The sequence below is a fragment of the Miniopterus schreibersii genome (assembly GCF_964146895.1).
Source record: "Miniopterus schreibersii genome assembly, chromosome: 8".
Lineage (NCBI taxonomy): Eukaryota > Metazoa > Chordata > Mammalia > Chiroptera > Miniopteridae > Miniopterus > Miniopterus schreibersii.
Genome location: NC_138109.1, coordinates 32937196 through 32954202, shown reverse-complemented (window position 1 = coordinate 32954202; position 17007 = coordinate 32937196). Strand labels below are relative to the sequence as shown.

The 17007-nt window shown below is 47.0% G+C and overlaps 1 protein-coding gene across 1 annotated transcript; it reads right to left on the bottom strand.

Annotated features, from left to right (window-relative positions):
- Positions 1–242: 242 nt before the first annotated feature.
- Positions 243–13861, bottom strand: DIO1 (iodothyronine deiodinase 1). Its single transcript, XM_081146227.1, has 4 exons — positions 13490–13861; positions 7712–7855; positions 3288–3487; positions 243–1318 (listed from the first exon to the last, which is right to left on the bottom strand). Exons 1-4 carry the CDS (start codon positions 13809–13811, stop codon positions 1250–1252), a joined length of 735 nt encoding a protein of 244 aa, XP_081002353.1. The 5' UTR covers positions 13812–13861; the 3' UTR covers positions 243–1249.
- Positions 13862–17007: the final 3146 nt, after the last annotated feature.

Sequence of the window (17007 nt, the reverse complement as noted above, 5' to 3'; positions counted from 1 at the left end):
ATTCTTTTATGTCATGTTGTGAAGGTAGTTTGATTCCAATGTGGAAAAATTCTCCAGCAGTTCACCAGACAAAGCCACATTTGACACGTAACAGAGACGGAGTGTTCTTCCCATCAAATGAGGCCCTTCCAGCATATGGTATTTTAGCTGATCAGATTACTGTACATTGGGGTATAATAAAAGACAGAACAGGCTGACACAAATTGGAAAAGAAAATAGAAAGATCACACTGAAGCCATCCTAAATGGGCTGATGTATTTTAATCATTCTGTATTAGCCTGCTGCATCTTAAAATATTTTGTTTTCACATCAAGTCACAGCTGTGTGCACTTTAGGCTGTGGCCATCATAAACAAATATGAAAAGAAGCAGAGTTAAAACAGATGAGTACCAATGATTATCCATTAGTCTGATATAATTGAACACAAATGACCATTAGGAGACTTGCAAAAAAAAAATCTGAGAAATAGAACTTCAAATATGAGCTTCTGCATAACTGAGTGACAGCTTTGCGGGTGCCTGTTGTCTAGTTTGGCCAAGGTTAAAATGTTTTGGTCAGTCCTCCCCCTCCCAAGTGACACTGTTGATAGTGGAAGATTCCAGAGTACAGAGAGCTAGATTTCCAAGATAGATATTCAAAGACTGTAAAGTAAGTACCCACCTCTTCTATAGTAGAATTGGAGATGTGTTACCATGAAAACTCACCCCTCACCACCACCACCATTGACTTGTTCCAGTTTTTTGGCAGGGAAAGGATTACCATCTTTACTGTCTCCTCTCCTCCCTCCTTTTCCAATTCCTCATCTCTCTCTAAACACCTGGTGTTCTCTCCATGCTTGGTTTTGAAAACCAGTTTCGTGCCTTAAATATCAGTTCCATAAATGATAAATTTGGTAAAATGCATTTACCTAATGTAAGGGTTGCCATATCTAGCAACTTGGTATTAGAGTGACTGGCGAGAGACCACATTTCAGAAGTGCACCCGTGACCTGCGACTGCCCTCACACTCTGAGACATCGTGACATGAAAGTGGTCCCTGCAGTGGAGGCAATGTGGGGCTGCACATTCTTTAACAGCTCACTGGCTGCTTCATTTCTGATTATAACAATTGTTTGCTTAGGTCAGAACATCGGAGCTGGTAATTCACTTGGGGACACAGGTCAAGAGGTAAAAGCCAACTGGGTTGGGGGGAGAGCCAAGCCTTGAGGAACCCTCTTTCTGGTCACTTGGAAGTGGGGGATCTGTCCAAATTAACTGTGGAGCTTTTCCAGAACAGCACGAACTTCCTCTGGATGATAGTTCCAAGGGCCAGGTTTACCCTGCAAGAGAAATAAATCAGCTTTCCGAGAATTCTGACTTGCAGGAGATCTGGACTAGTGATATCCATGTGGGAGTCATCAGGATGGTGTGGTCAGTGGCAGATACAACCATGAGGTGTTGGAGATCTCCCAGGGAGAGTGTGTGGAGTGGCACCAACATTTAACAGGAAGACAGGACAGAAGCAGAAAGAAAACCAGAGTGGGGTAAAGTGAATAGTTTCAAAAGGAGAAATGGGTCTTTACAAATACAGTTTTCTGCCATAATCATACCTGCAGACTGGCCTTATCTTTTCCACCCCTCACATCAAGTTCTATCCATTCTACATCAGAACCACCTCTGCCTCTCCAATCCCACTGCCTAGTTCAGCCCTCTTCCTCTCCTACTCGGGCAGCTCTCTCCACTCCATTTTTCACCCAGTAGCCAGCAATCTTTCTAAAGTAAGGATCTAAATCATGCCTCTCCCCTGCTCAAAACTCCTCAATTGTTCTCCTTTGCCCTACCATGAAGGCCAAACTCCTTGGTCCAGAATGAAACCCCTGTAACCCAAGTGCCCTCAGTTCTCCATTCACATCCTGCCCTAGCATGCCTCAGTGCCTTTGCCCACCCTCTTTCCAACGTCTGCAATGATTCCAATATCTGCAATGATTTTCACTCACCATGCTCACATGGCTGGCTGCTTATCCCTTAGCAAAGCAATTGCCACCTCCTCAGAAAAGCTTACCCTTCCCCAGGGTTGGAAAACTGTCTGAGAGCTAAATCTGTCCTGATGCCTCCATACCCTTTTGTTTACATTTTATCGACGCTATTTTTGTGTTATACTAGCAGAACTGAATTGTTTCGACAAGGATTGTTTGGCCAACAAAGTTGAAAATATTTATTATCTGGCCCTTTACAGGAAATGTTTGCTGACCCCTGCTCTGGAGTCTCACAGCACATGGGATACTGTGACACTCTATTTTGGGTGTTCCTTATTCCCCAGACTGGGAGCACCTTCAAGTAAGATGCGGGCCATTTTTCATTCATTTTTGTGTTTCCAGTGTTCCCACAGGGCCTAACCCAGGGTAGGGACACAGTGCCCAGCTTACCTCAATCATGCCATCTTAGAATCATGTCTCAGGGGAGAGGAAAGGAAGAAGGACATGAATCCTTGCGCTGTGACGCTTGGGACCCTGGGGATTCATGTACAAGTTGTTTCTTGTTTCACTTGGATACACAGGGCAGCTCACCCACTGGGGAGAGGAGTATCCGCATGGTTGGACTTCATGTGCTCTCCAAGGCTGGAAATCCCTTTAGCAGCTATCAAACTTAGTTTCTGCCCTCTCAGAGGAGGCCAGCAGTGCCCAGGGTGTCAGAGGCTGTGTTTATGTCCCTCACCCTGGCCAGCTGGGAGCCTCAAGAGGAACACAATCCTTCCAGAAAGAAGCCAGGACTCAATTCCTGTCCTGAATTCCTGCTTCAGCATTTCCAGCTCTGAGCTTCAGAGTTTGCTTTCTTCCATCCAGCCTCCTTCAGCCCCTCCAGGTTCAGGCTTGCCTCAGAGTTAGCTGCTTCAGACCCTCCCACTTCTGACTCACCATCCAGAGGATTTAGAATTAAAATCAGCCTTGTGCAGTGACCTCAGGCAAGTCACCCTCTCTGAACATTGTTTAGAAAATGGAAACTATCTCTCAGCTTCAAACTAAACCAGGGCTGGGCCCAGTCTTCTGGGTTCAGAAGGCTGCGGGTAGGCTCCAGCTCCCATCTAAATGCCAGGGCCTTCCCTGTGCATTATTTCATGCCCTGAGACATGAGAGCCAACATCTCCATTTTGCAGAAGAAGAAACTGAAACTCTAAGAAAAGACAAGACTTGCCCATGGTCACATGGCTGGGCAGCAATTTGAATCCAGGTCTGCCTGACAGGAAGCCTCTCTCTGCCCTTTGCCCTCCCTGGGCCCTTGCCCCTGGGGGGGGGGGGGGCTGGTCACCACCTTGTAGAGAATCCTGCCCTCCTGGAGCACATAGAGCCTGTCCGGCAGTGCCGCGTAGAGCTGGCTGCTCTGGTTCTTCATTGCGTCCACCACCACAGGGCACCCGGGGCTCCTGTCCAGCAGCAGGCGGGCTGCCTGGAGGCGGTCCTGGAGGTTCCGGTGAGTCCTGATGACCACGTTGTTCTTAAAAGCCCAGCCATCTACAAGAGAAAGGCCAAGCAGTGCACCCCACAAGCATGGCACACATTTCCTTCAGACTAAATACCCCCCTACACTTTCAACTGGGGGTCTCATACAGAGGAGCCCTTGGCCATGATTTGGCCCAGCTTCCTATCATGGGTAGATGCGTGAGATCACAAAGGGAATTAGTGGTTGATCCAGAACTGAAGCCTGCGGCTCCTGACTTCCAGACCTCGGCTCTTCAATGTGAGAGGGTCCAATAGACCAGTGCTTCTCAAACTTTAATGTGATAAATCACTCAGGGACTTCATTAAAGGAAGATTCTGATTCAGTCAGTCTAGGGTGGCACTGACTCCAGCTAGCTCCCAGGATGCCAAGGCTGCTGATGCCTGGTCCACACTTAGAGAGGCAAGGGTCTAGAGCAGTATTTCTCTCAGTGTGAGCTGCCCAGGCCAGCAACGTCAGTGTCACCTGGGAGTTTGTTAGCCATGCAAATTCTCAGGTCCTACCCTAGACTGACCAAGAATGGGGCTAACAATCTGCTTCCAGAGCCTTTCAGATGATTCTAACACGTGCTGATGTTTGGGATCTACTGCTCTCGAGTCCAGACAATTTCCCTTTTCTAATCATTCTCCACCAGAGTGTTTTTTCCAAAACGCAAATCTGACTATGTCACTCTCCTGCTTAGATCTTTCAGTAGCTCCCTATTACCTTCAGGATAAATCCCTCCTCAGTATGGTCTACCAGGTCCTTAGTGACCTGGCCCATCTCTCCAGTCTTCCTTCAGCTTTTTGCTCCAGCCAGGTGGGTGTAATTCTTGCAGTTCCTTGACCCACTCACCCCCAAGCTGCCTCTCACTTCCCCACTTCTCATCACAGTTCCTGTCTCCAGCTATAGTGTGAGTAGAGGCGGACTTTCTCTTTCCTTGTTTGGATACTGTGACTTCTGCTGCTGTAGCTAATGTGTTAGCTCTACTGACAGCATCATGATAAGCCACTGAGGGTGAGCTTAGAGCCAAGTACAACTGCTAGCCTGGCAATGACCTCCTGATCTTACTACCTTCTAACTTGTCATCCAAAAATAAAATTTGATATTTTTTTCTGCTTAAACTCCAATTATAAGACTAATCCCTTAGCACAGCATTTAATGATCCCTGTCATCTTTCCTCACCTACATTTCCAGTCACAGCTGGCATGGAAGGTAAGTTGCTCCAGGTTGTTTGGTCAGCACTTGATGGAGTCAGGACTCGCATTCAGGCCTGAAACTCCAGAGTCTGTTCCACATCTAGCCAGAGTGGACTCCTCAAATGATGCTGACACCTCTCAGCCCTTTCTTGTTACTATCTCTTCCATGTTTGAAATCCTACCTATTCTTTTAAGGCTCAATTCTAATGCAGGGCTTCTCAAAGTTGGCACTATTGACATTTCAGGTTAGATAATTCTTTGTTGTAGAGGGCTATCCTGTGTGTTGTAGGATGTTGAACTACATCTCTGGCCTCTGCTCACTAGCTGTCAGTAGCTCCCCCCCCCCACCCCCACTTCAATTTGTGACAACCAAAAATGTTTCCAGATATTGCCAAATGACCCCTGGAATACAAAATCCCCCTTAGTTGAGAACCACAGCTCTAACATCATCTCCAGGAAGCCTTCCCTAACACACTAAGCCATGCAGTATTGGGCAAGTTTTCTAAAATCTCTAAATTCTCAGTTTTCTTATCTGTTAAATGGGGTTAATAGAACCTATTACGCAGATGGTTGTGAGGCTTAAATGGGAAAACATGTATGGAATTCCTAGTACTCTGCCTGGTTCATAGAAGCTACTCAAAAATTTTGGTTTCCTTTGTCTGTTTGCCCCAAAATAACAGGTGGGAAAGAACCCAGTTTTTATTATATACTGCAGATTTTCTGCTAATTTGCTCTGAAGATGTTTCCCCCATCCCCTTCCAAACAAAACCATTTAAAGCTGCTTAACTTTAAATGGAAGGAGATTTTTCAATTCACCTCATTTGCCAGGGTGCCCTTCTGCCTACTTACAGGAGGTGGCACTCATTAGCTCATGGGCCCACAGGTGGAAAAAAATAACTAGAAATTGCTATACCCCCTTCTACTTGCCCCATTTCTAGGAAGCCTGGAGCCCAGGTAATATGGTCATGGGTTCCTTTGGAAGCCACGTGGCCTGTGTTTACAATAATAGTATCTCCCAGGTTGATATAAGTTGCTTAAGTCCATCAGCAGAATTCGCTTCACTTTCTCAGTGCTTCAAAGTCCTCTGCTCAGTACCCTTCCCCCAAGAAAAACCAGTATCTAAAGAATTTATTACCTGCCCAAGACATCAAAACTTTGTAGATGACAGTAACACCAGCTTATACTTGTATCACGTTTGGGCAGTCAGTCTTGTGGAGCTTCACGGCAGCCTCCTGTGGGAGGCCGGGCAGAGGGGCTCGTCCCCATCCTGCAGCTGAGAACATGGAGCCCAGACGGGAGCACTAACTTGACTCCTAACTTCAACTGTCCTCAGTTCCTCAGAGGCAAGAATTGTATGTACCTTTCATCTCTATATCTCCAGGTCCAAAATAGGGCTGGGCATATACCAGACACATGTTAAGTATTACTGAATGAGTGATTCTGTGAGATCAGTTTTGTCATCCCATTTTGGTGGCACAGGAGCGGACACGGAATCTAAGTTGCTCCAGGTTGTATGGCTAGCACCTGATGGAGCCAGGACTCACATTCAGGCCTGAAACTCCAGAGTCGGTTCCTCACATCACACCTTGTGCTTCCTTATAATATACCTGGACAAACGTGGTGTCTGTGAAGAAGGAAGCGAACTGATTTGGGCCACAGACCTCCTAGGATTGGTGGACACTGGCTCTGTGCACTTCAGTTGTGATGATTTGACCACTATTGTCACAGTTTGCAAATCATTTTTTAGAGATTAAAGCTAGATCCTCCATGACCTTGTTACTCGAGTGTGGTCCCTGAACCAGCAGTCTCAGATCACCTGGGGGGGAGGGGGGCTAGTGAGACACGCCTACTGAGCCAGAATCTGCAGCTCACTGAGATCCCCAGGTGATTTAAGTGCAAACACTGAAATTTGAGAAGTGCTGGCCCCAAACAGTTAAATCAGCCTTGGCTGAGCTCCAGCTGTGAGCTGTGATGACACCAGGGCATCATTTCCTCTTCTTGCCTTCTTCAGTCTCTGGCTTTGAGAGTTGGGCCAAATTCATGGATTTGATCCCCATGAAAACCAGGAAGATAGAAGTCTGTCTGACCATTTTGTAGTTTGTGGGGCTTAGACCGAGATGTAGAAGTTTCAGGGAGGGATATATGTCTGCACATCACAAGGAAGTGCTTTCTCACAAACTGAGGTGTCTGGTAAAGGAATGAGATTTCCCATGAAGTAATAAAGATGGGTGGCCACCTGTTAGGGACTGAAGAAAGGATTCCTGTCCCAGGTAAAACCTGACCTGGGGAAGTGATTCTCAAAGGGTGGTCCCCAGACAAGTCCCTTCAGCATCACCTGGAGCTTGTTAGAAATGCAAATACTCAGGCCCCGCCCCAGATTGGACTCAAACTCTGGGGGGGGGGGGTGTCCAGCAGTCTGTTTTAACAAGCCCTCCAGCCCGGCTGGGCGTGGCTCAGCGGTTGAGCATCGATCTAGGATCCAGGTGATTGGGGTTCGATTTCCAGTCAGGACACATGCCCGGGTTGTGGGCTCGATCAATGACTCTCTCATCATTGATGTTTCTATCTCTCTCTCCCTCTCCTCTCTCTGAAATCAATAAAGATATATTTTTTTAAAAAAAACCAACAAGCCCCCCAGGTGCTTCTGATGGTCTCTAAAGCTTGAGAACCACTGAGGGAGATGAATCACGATGTTCCTTTGAGCCCAGAAGGTCTTAGGATGGATTTCACAAGTAGCTAAATTGTGACATTTCAGCTCTAAATTCCTTATAATTGTGCTCATATTAGCTCCTCCCCCTTGATTCCCCTATTTATCCATTCAGAATGTTAGATGCTCCCCCAGTTAGACTCTGGCACTCCAGGTTTTCTGCTCTGTGTACCTGGTTGAAAGCACAGACTGAAGTTAGAAGTAGTGCGTAAACCTCGCAGAGACTGGGAGATGATGGGTGAACAGCAAGCCTTTCCCTTTCTCCTCCTATACCTCTCCCCACTCCCAACCTTGGGGGAAGAGCAGCAAGAAAGGAGGGCAGGAGGAGGTAGAGGCAGGGAAGCTTCGTGTACCTGATGCATGTGCTTCTTCAATGTAAATGACGAGGAAATCTGCTGTGGAACTAAAATCTTCAATAAGTCTCTTGAATTGGTCAAATTTGAAAAGAAATGAAGGTCAGGTACAACTTCCAAAATTCAGCACCAGTGGCCTCTTGCCTGAAACGGAAATGGAACCATCACCGACCAATAATCTACACCCAGCGTTTGTTTCGCAAGCACCATCTTCTCTTCCACTTGTATCTTTATTTCCCCTCTACGATGGGTCGAGGGCATAGTGAGGAGCTGAAGCTTGGAGAGCATGACTTAGCAGAAGCTGGAGCCGGTTTACTCCTCTATAAAGCTCAGGGTTTTATCAGGCTGTCTTACTGGACCACCTGCAGTTGCTGTGTGGGAATGAAGGGTCCCTTTAGTGCAGTTTATAAGGCAAGCACACACCCATTCTCTCAGGTGATGTGATTAGTATACTGCAAGGTAGATAATCCTCCCCTTTATAGACAAACTGAGCTTTACAGGCTTATCTCATGTCACACGGCAGCTCAGTAGTGGAGCTAAAATTAACACTCTGGCTCTTAGACTCTCAATTCAATGTTCTTTCCATTCAAAGCACCTCAATTTCCTCATCCACAAATGGATACAGTAATAATACTTTATAGGATTGTTATGATAATTAAAGAAGTTAATACAAATAAGGCCTTAAAATGGTGCCTGGCCCATAGTAGGTGCTCAACAAATGTAAGCTGTTGTTATTAGCTATTATTTGCTCCCTGAGCTATGATGGGGGGACTCCAAGAACGGCAGTGAAGGGTGGGAGCAGGGCCAGCTGCGTAATTTGCTGGGTCCAGTGCAAAATGAAAATTCAGGGCCCCTTGTTCAAAAAGTGGGGAAAAGCACTATTTAGTATATTAAAATATAAAGATTTTTTAAAATCTTCTGTGGCCTCTCTCTTACTCTGGCATGGTACTTTTTAGTTGCTATTTAATGTTGTGCACCCCTGGGCACAGGGATATTCTTAGGGTGAATGCAGACTCTCACAGGAGCCCCCAAATTCAGTGTGCATGTGTATGTGTGTCTGTGGCCGCTGGCTCCTGGCTTTCCTCTCCCTCCAGCCACCAGACCAATGAGTGCACCATGCCCCAGCCAGGCACACAGGAGCAGAGGCACCTTAACTTGCTTGTGGTTTAGCTGGTTAGTTATTCCCTCATCTACTTCTGTAAAGGATTTGAAGCAGCTTGCACATATAAAATATTAGATAGAAATTTTTAAAAAATCATGTCCCTCTGGGAGGCACAGAAGAGGAGTGAAATGTGGAACACAAATAAATAGGCTTTAAGGTGCCTACATTCATTATAACTGAGCTGATATTTGACACTGAGTTTCCTGGTGGCCAAATAAAAGGCCTCATGTTATATATTCCTCATGTTTCAGTAGAAGAGAAAGCAGGCCAGTTTCTCTGAAGACACCTAGTTCTCCTTGCCCTTGGCTCATGGATTTTCTCCTAGGAGCCTTAGAGGGTGTTGAGTAGGCCTCAGTTGCTGTTGGTGGATTGCACAATGAGTCCTTGCCCATGAGACAGGTTGCCCAGGCCTCAGTAGAAGCCCAGAGCCAATCACGGACAAGTGGCTGGCCATTGGCCTCTAATCCAAAAGATTTAAGGTCAGGACCAGAGTTAAATATTAGCTGTCGGGAATTTGTTTTTAACTGGGGGGGAAAAAAAAAAGATTCAGCACCTACTGATTAGGACCTTTGAAGAGACAGAGCCATTTGTTTATTTGTAGGGTGGTTGGGTGCAGTGATCAGTATTGAGGGCAAAGTTTAAATTCAGTTCCCTGCTTTCCTGGTAGCAGAGAGAGGACAGATGGACACAAGGGGGTAGCAGTGCTGAGGGCCGACACCCTGCCAGTGTCCACAGGCCATGGTGCAGAGAACACCATTTCAAGAATGTCGGGCAATGCCCTGGCCCCGTGGCTCATTTGGAGTGCTGTCCTAGGCACCAAAAGGTGGCTGGTTCCATTTCCAGTCAGGCTGTGGGGTTTGATCCCAGGCCAGGGTGCATACAGGAGGCAGATGATCAATGTTTCTCTCTCTCTCCCTTCCTCTCTCTCTAAAAATCAATAAATAAAACATATCCTTGGGTGAGGATTTAAAAAAAAAAAAAATGCCGGGCAAGGACTGTCAAATTCAACTCATCTGTATAAGTGGGAAAACAGCTCTGTAGTAATGCTGGACTCAAACCTACCACCATGACCCCCCAGACCAGTAAATTAACCGCACGCCAGGCCCTCTCAGCAGAGAAAGCCCATTTATAATTACATTTTAGATCACACCTCAAAAATGTGCTTGGAGAGATTTTAAATGATATTAAACAAGGGCTGAAATAAATCTGGTTTCAGATTAACTCCTAGGTACCTAGAAAATAAATAATCAAACTTGCCTTCTACCACAATATACCAGTTAATGAATGTTTGGCTGTGTGCGTGTCAAAGGCATGTATATGTCATGTGTGTGCATGTGCATGTACCTACAGAGGACAGGCTGTGGCTGAGAATTTATCTGAGCCTCTGTTGTCTTACTCAATAAGAGAAAGTCCACTGAATGAGAGTCAGAGGCACAGGTTTTAGTCTGGCTCTAAAAGAACTTGCTGTGTGAGTGAGTGAATAATTTACCTCTCTGGGCCTTTGTATCTAAAACCAGAAAGAGCTGCTTTGGGTTATCGATAAAGACTCTTCTAGACCTTCTGGCCTGTGGCTCTAAAATGAGTGCAGATATATATCCAAAGCATAAAACAGAGCTTTTCAGTAGCTTCATGGGTTTCCAGAGCAGTTACAGGAGGTCTTTCTAATAAGCAAACCTGACTGAGTTAACTCCTAGCTTGAAAAATCTTTCTAGAACTCTGAGGATAAAGTCTACTCTTTGTTAAGACACATAGCTCCCCCCGCCCAGCAAGTTCTAGTCCTTGATGGTGTCTCCAGCTTCATCCTTCACCCCTTTATGCCTCCCACACCCCAGTTTTGCCAAACTCACTGATGCTCCTCCCCATCTGCCCTTCTCTGTTCTCACTCCCCCTTCCTCACCTCTCCCAAGGCTTCACTGTCCCTAGACAATCAGCTCACCTTCCTCTTTTCCAGGAAGGCTTCCTCTGAATACCTCCCTACTCCACCCCCCTTCTTCCAGAACCTTCTGTCCCCCTCTCTCACTACACTGTCTCCCCCTCTGGGTATGAGGTCTACCAGCACAGAGATCAGTTGTGTTGATTTCTGTACCACCAAAATCTATTATTTCAGGGGATTCTGGGTCAATGTGCTGAAATCCAACTCTATTTCATAAGTAGAGTTTTCTTTTGTATTTTAGTCTCCTCTCTTCTTTCTTCAGTCTCAGGTATAATAGCAGAAAACAGAGATAAATAGAATAGTCTTTAAAATCTGACCTGGCCCACTGAAAGTGAGCAATTAAAAGAGACAAGTAAATTCTGTGAAGCTACCATGAGGCAAGTTGGCATTCATGGAACTGATTGCTAGATGGTTGATATTCTGCACATCAGCCTGGCTCTACACAGTTCTTAGCACATAGTAGACACCAATAAGAGTTAGTTGCTATTCTCATTGCTCTTATTTTCAGTGGTCACTTGGCAAATGTTTGTTGAATAAATAGAGGTCATTTGTGCACCCTGGTTTACAGCCATGAGCAAAAACCTCTTGGCTTTCCTTTTGCTTCAAACACTTCCCCTTTTCCGCTTTCAGGTACAAAACTCTTACTCATTCTTCAAGGCCTAGTTCCAAAACCACCTCCTCCAGGAAAACTTCCAAGCCCTGCAGGCAAAGGTCCTACCTGCATGACCTCCCCCCTCTCACAGAACTGTAAGGATTTGTTCATTACATCCACCTGTCCTGTAGAACCATAAGCTCCTTGAGCAAAGGAGCAAGCTCTTACCTAGCTCTGCGTCCCTGGCCTCTAGCTGAGGGCCTGGCACGTAGGAGGTACTCATGAATGTTTGTTGAGGTGCAGTGAAAAACCCAGGAAGAAGCGGCCCTGGTTCTGGATCTGAGTCAGTCACTGGCTCTGTTACCTTTGCCTCTTAGTTTTCTCCATTTCCTTTCTAAAATGAGAGGACTGGATTAGGTCAACATTTCCCAAAGGGTGTTCTTTGGAACCAATATGATGATAGGCATTTCCTCTGGTGGAGAGTGGGGAGGTGTGTGTGTGTGTGTGTGTGTGTGTGTGTGTGTGTGTGTGTGTGATGTAGTAGGAAAATTTGTCAATGCTGTGTTAAAGTTTTGTCAAGTTTTGTTTGTTTGCTTTTAGGCATCGGGTCTTCTCAGAGCCTGTTATATGTTCATGTGCACTGTGAATTTCCAAGAGGAGGGTATAGTGTGCAAGGTTTCCCAAACTACTTTGACCAGGGCACTCTATGTAATAAAGCATATCTGTGAGATTTGGGTTCAAAAGAACACTTTGAAGAGCACTAGATTAGCCAACTGCCTCAGGGACCTTCTCTACCCGCTGTATCTAGGCCCTGGGAATTCAGAGATGAAGCAGACACAGCCTGTTGCATGGCTTCCCATTGGGCAAGAAGAAAACGCTTGTGCTTAGGCAACCCGAGGCTGGGTAGGAACAATTAGTGACTGAGGAGAGGTGGAGATGGTGAGCCATGAATTAAGAAAAGAGAGAACACATGCCCAGTTGTAAGCATCTGCGATGGCTTCACAGACAGGGCGGCAGGAGAGCAGGACCCTCATAATGAGGGGGATTTGAACTGTTGGTGATGGAGTGGAACAGCCAACAACTTCAGCAAAGTCAGAGAAGGAAAAGCGCAAGGGATGTACAAGGTCCAGCAGTTGTCTGCAGGCAAGGAACGTGAGGGGAAGCTTGCAGGTGAAATTGGGAAGAAAAGCTGGAGTCAGCCCAGGAGGGACCTTGACCACAAAGCATAGCCCAGGGGGGGACCTTGAGCACTCATTCTGAATGCATGGGGGGGAAGGTGTGGAAGTTTGGTGAGCTGGGTGTTGATGGGTCAGGGATATGCTTGTGGAAGGGTATCTGGGAGGCATTTGCAAGTTAGGTGGGAAGAGAGGGCAGGAGGGGGAGGAGGAAGACCTGGCAGGAAGAGCAGCTATGAGGAAAAACGAGAAAACTGATCGGAGAGGTCTTTAAGAACCCGAATGGGTTGAGCTGGTTTGCCTGGAAGAGACAGAGAGCACATGCGAGATCTCCAAAAAATATTCACTGAGCAACTCCCATGAGTCAGGAGCAGCCATGAGGGTGCAATAGTGGGTTAGAACCATGGTCTCCACCTGCACAGAGCTTGCAGGCTAGTGAGGGCAACAGACCTCAACCACATACCACACATAATTACAGACCAGGACAGGTGTGATAACAAAGGAAAGTTTAGGATGCTAAGTATACAGGAGAGGGTAACCTAGTCTGGGGGGGAGTTGGGGGTGGCTTGTCGCAGGAAGTGTCACTGAGCAGAAAGTCTGAAGGATGCCTAGGAGTTGACGGGACAGCGAGTGGGGTGACGTGCAGCTCAGGCACAGTGACCGTGTGGTAAGGCAGTGCTGGAGGAGCCGAAGGCCAGTGTGGCTGGTTTGTGGTTTGAGTGCCTGCAAAGGTGCCGACGACACTCAGAAAACAGAATCCAAAAGTCCTGGTTTCAGGAAGTAGAAGGAAGACAAGAAGTAAAAAGGGGAAGCTGGAGTAGTTAGAAGAAGAATTCAGGACTTTCCAACGCCCCCCCCCCCACCCCTTCGAGCATCCCCATTCCAAGCACCTCTCAAGTTCCATTAGCCTCCTGACCTTGCATGAAGTCCCAGATGTTACACCACTGTCCGGACAGGCGGACCACGGGGCAGTTGGGGGCTAGACCCCCTTCCTCAGTCTTGTCCTCCAATCGTTGCCAACGGACCTTCAGGATGAACCAGAAATACTGGGTGCCAAAGAGGGTCGGAACCCAGTTGTCATAGGAGAAGTGCGGGTTCTTCCGGTTCATGGCCAAGATATGCTGCTTCACTCTCCTGGGAAACAGCTTCAGTTGTACTTTGCCTAAGATCACATGGAGGGCCACCTGCAAGAGTACCCAGAGCTTCTTCAGCCACAGCCCTGGCTGGGGCAGCCCCATCTCGGCACAGCCAGAGCCTGACTGAGGCCGACCGAGGGACAGAGACTCGGCAGCTGGGCCACACTGGGCGGAGCTGAACAAAAGTGCAGGGTGGGAGTAGCCAACCCTGGGCAAGAGGAAGGTCCCAGGACAGAAGGTGTTTGCCTTCCTGTCACCAAACCAGGTGCTCAAAGATCTGTTCTAATTATTATTTCTGATTCTTTGCCTTAACCTTTGAGAGGTTCTTGGACTGGAAGACTTTAGATCTTAAATTCTCCCTCTGGTACATTTTTAAGAACAAACACTTTAAAAGATCACACTTAAAGGGACTCTGCGGTCCTTTAAAAAGGTTCTGTTACAAGCAAGTAAGTTCTAATGTTAATCATTCTTTTAATAAAGTAAATACTTCTTTTACTAATGAAAGATGGTTTTCCCACTCACAGCTTCTAGCTGGTGGTTGAGTGTTTCTGGAGGCAGAGCCATCCCTGGAGGATTTGGGTCTGGAAGCTCCCCAGGCAAAGGCAGAGCTGGGGCGATCCCCAGGGAAAACTGGGCCTTCGACTTCCCTTCGCGCAGGGGCAGAGTATAGATACAGCACTCTCTGACCTCAGTGGTGTGGTAGTCTAGAGTGGGGAAGAGACCGTCAGAAAATGACCACCACAGTCTTTGAAGTCTACTGTTTTGTCTTTAAAGAAGTATATAGATTGACTCACAGATACAGAGAACAAACTGATGGTTGTCAGATGGGAGGGGGGCTAGGGGAATGGGTGAAAAAGGTAAGGAGATTAAGGAGTACAAATTGGCAGTTACAAAATAGTCACAGGGATATAAAGTGCAGCCTATTTCAGTTCTCCCTTGCCCACACATGGCCTCAGACAATCTTAGCTCTTAACACCAGGTACATTTTAAAAGAGGGAAAAGAGGCCTGTTTGCTGAGACTCCAAAAGAAAAAGATTAAAGTGGTACCAACTACCCATCCCTTACTTGCAACCCCTGGAGCCAGGATGAGATGCTCCCACTGTACCAGGAACCTTCTTTTTGGGATGAATATTGCTCATGGGGTGTTGAAGACACCTTCTGGAGCATGGCTCAGCTGTGTGCTCTCCAGCTTTCGTCTTCACAGAAGGCCGGGGATTCCGTCAGGATCACATGCAGCATCTAACCAAAGCTCATACTTTTCACTCCCTCATCAGAGCAAACTCATCAGCTTCCCTTCCTCCCCTTACCCTTTCCCCATTCTACGTGAGGGTGGTGGGTTCATTCTCCCCTCAGAGCAGTAGAGGTCTGATTTGTATCATCAGCTGGGCTCACCTACCTTACCATACCTGGGCAGACAAGTTAAGGAAATGTGAACATTTGAGCTCAGAGTTTTTCGACCTTGACACCATTGATATTTTGAACTAGATACTTCCTTGTTATGAGGGGGCTATCCTGTGCATTATAGGATGTCTAGAAGCACCCTGACCCTAGTACCCCACAAGTCAAGACAGCCAAAAATGTCTTCAGACATTTCCAAATAAATATCCCCTGGAAGCAAAGTAGTTCCCAGCTGAGAATCACTGTTTTAGTTAAACCAGTACAGTTATCTTTGATTCTTGTCTCATTTTGAGCCAAATCTTACACGTCATTATAACAAATATATCAATATAACTTTTACTTCTGTTTCTAAGAGAAGAAATATGTAGTTTAGGTGTTATTATCTCCTCTCATCACACACACACACTTATCATTAGCAATGGTGGTGGTGTTGCCATCTGACTGGTGAGAAGTCCAGTTTCAAAATTCCAGCCTGAGGGCTACTTTCTGGGGCCACTCTTGGTACCAACATGCCTTAGTGTGGGTTCCTCATACTGTATTTTCAAGTGTGATTCCAAGGACTAGAAGTGAAAGGGGTTGTAAAGCAGGGGAGGAAGGAGAGTCCTTGTAAGGACCTATTACCAAATCAGCCACTTCCAAAGGCATTTGGTTGCTTGATCCTGTGAAATAGTTTGAAAGCTATATGAGCTATCTGAGGAGCATCTGTCTGAGCAGAAAAAGGAAGAAGCATGTACTCATCAGGTGTTCAAACCACTGGTCAAAGATTTGCCCCCTGAGGCATTAACTACTCCCCAGACCTGCACCCTGGGTTGTAACCGTCTGGCTGCTGAGCGGTTCTGGCAGTCCCCTGATCCCATAGTATCAAGACACAAGCCCTAAAGCAGAAGGTGAGAAGCCTGAGATATGGTCTGGAGGTGAAGCTCACTTAGGTTATACCTGCTGAAGCCAGAATAAGATCAGTGGTGGTGAAATAGATCCAAGAGGATCTGAAATGGGGCACAAGAGGTGTCTAATACACTTGCACACCTGAATTTGAGATTCATTCCTGGTACCTATTCAACCAAAGTACCCTGCACTTACTTTAAGCCTCAGCTTTCTCTTTATAAACTGAGGATCATCACCTCAATCTTACAGGATTGTTCTGAGAATTAGAGATCTTGCATTTGTAAAGCCTATTCAAGATGCCAGTTCAACATATACACTATATTTATGTGTATACACACACATATAGTAGTAGTAGTAGTAGGTGTAAGTCTTTCCAACTGACCACAAAGGCCCACTGTGGTGAGGCCAAAGTTACAGGATCCGCCTTGTGTGATCTGTGAATTTGGCTTATGCTGGTTGGACAGCCAGAACGTGCTCACTAGCTTTCATGAGCAACTATTTTGTGCGCCCCACCCTAGACTGGGCACCGGGGTCCCAGAGACCAGAATCACTCCTGATCCTTGCCCTCAAAGCACTCACAGGCTGGCAAAGATGGACACACAAGAACAATTGTTGTGGCGTTAGAGAAAAGCTCGGGACTAAAGGAGCAAATGTCCTGGGAGGAGAAGGCGAGCGCCCCCTAGAGGAGGACACGGGACCAAAGTCTGGAGGGCCGCGCAGGCGTTAACCCTGGGCGGAAGCCGGGGCGAAGCGTTTCTCACCGGGTCCCCCCGGAGCCGTCGCGCCGCGGCGGGTTACCGGCCCCGTGGTGTCCGAGTTGGCCGTCAGCCAGTCCGACGCTCAAGGGGACACTGGGGCGAGTGAGCCGATTCTTACCTCCGCCCTGGCCAACCCCTCCCCACCCCGCCCCTGCGCAAAGGCAGAGACTGTCGTGGGGGTGAAGGAACAAATGACCACACTTACCGGCGGGTGTCTTTATTAACAGACACCACCCTGACTTTGATCATTCATTCCA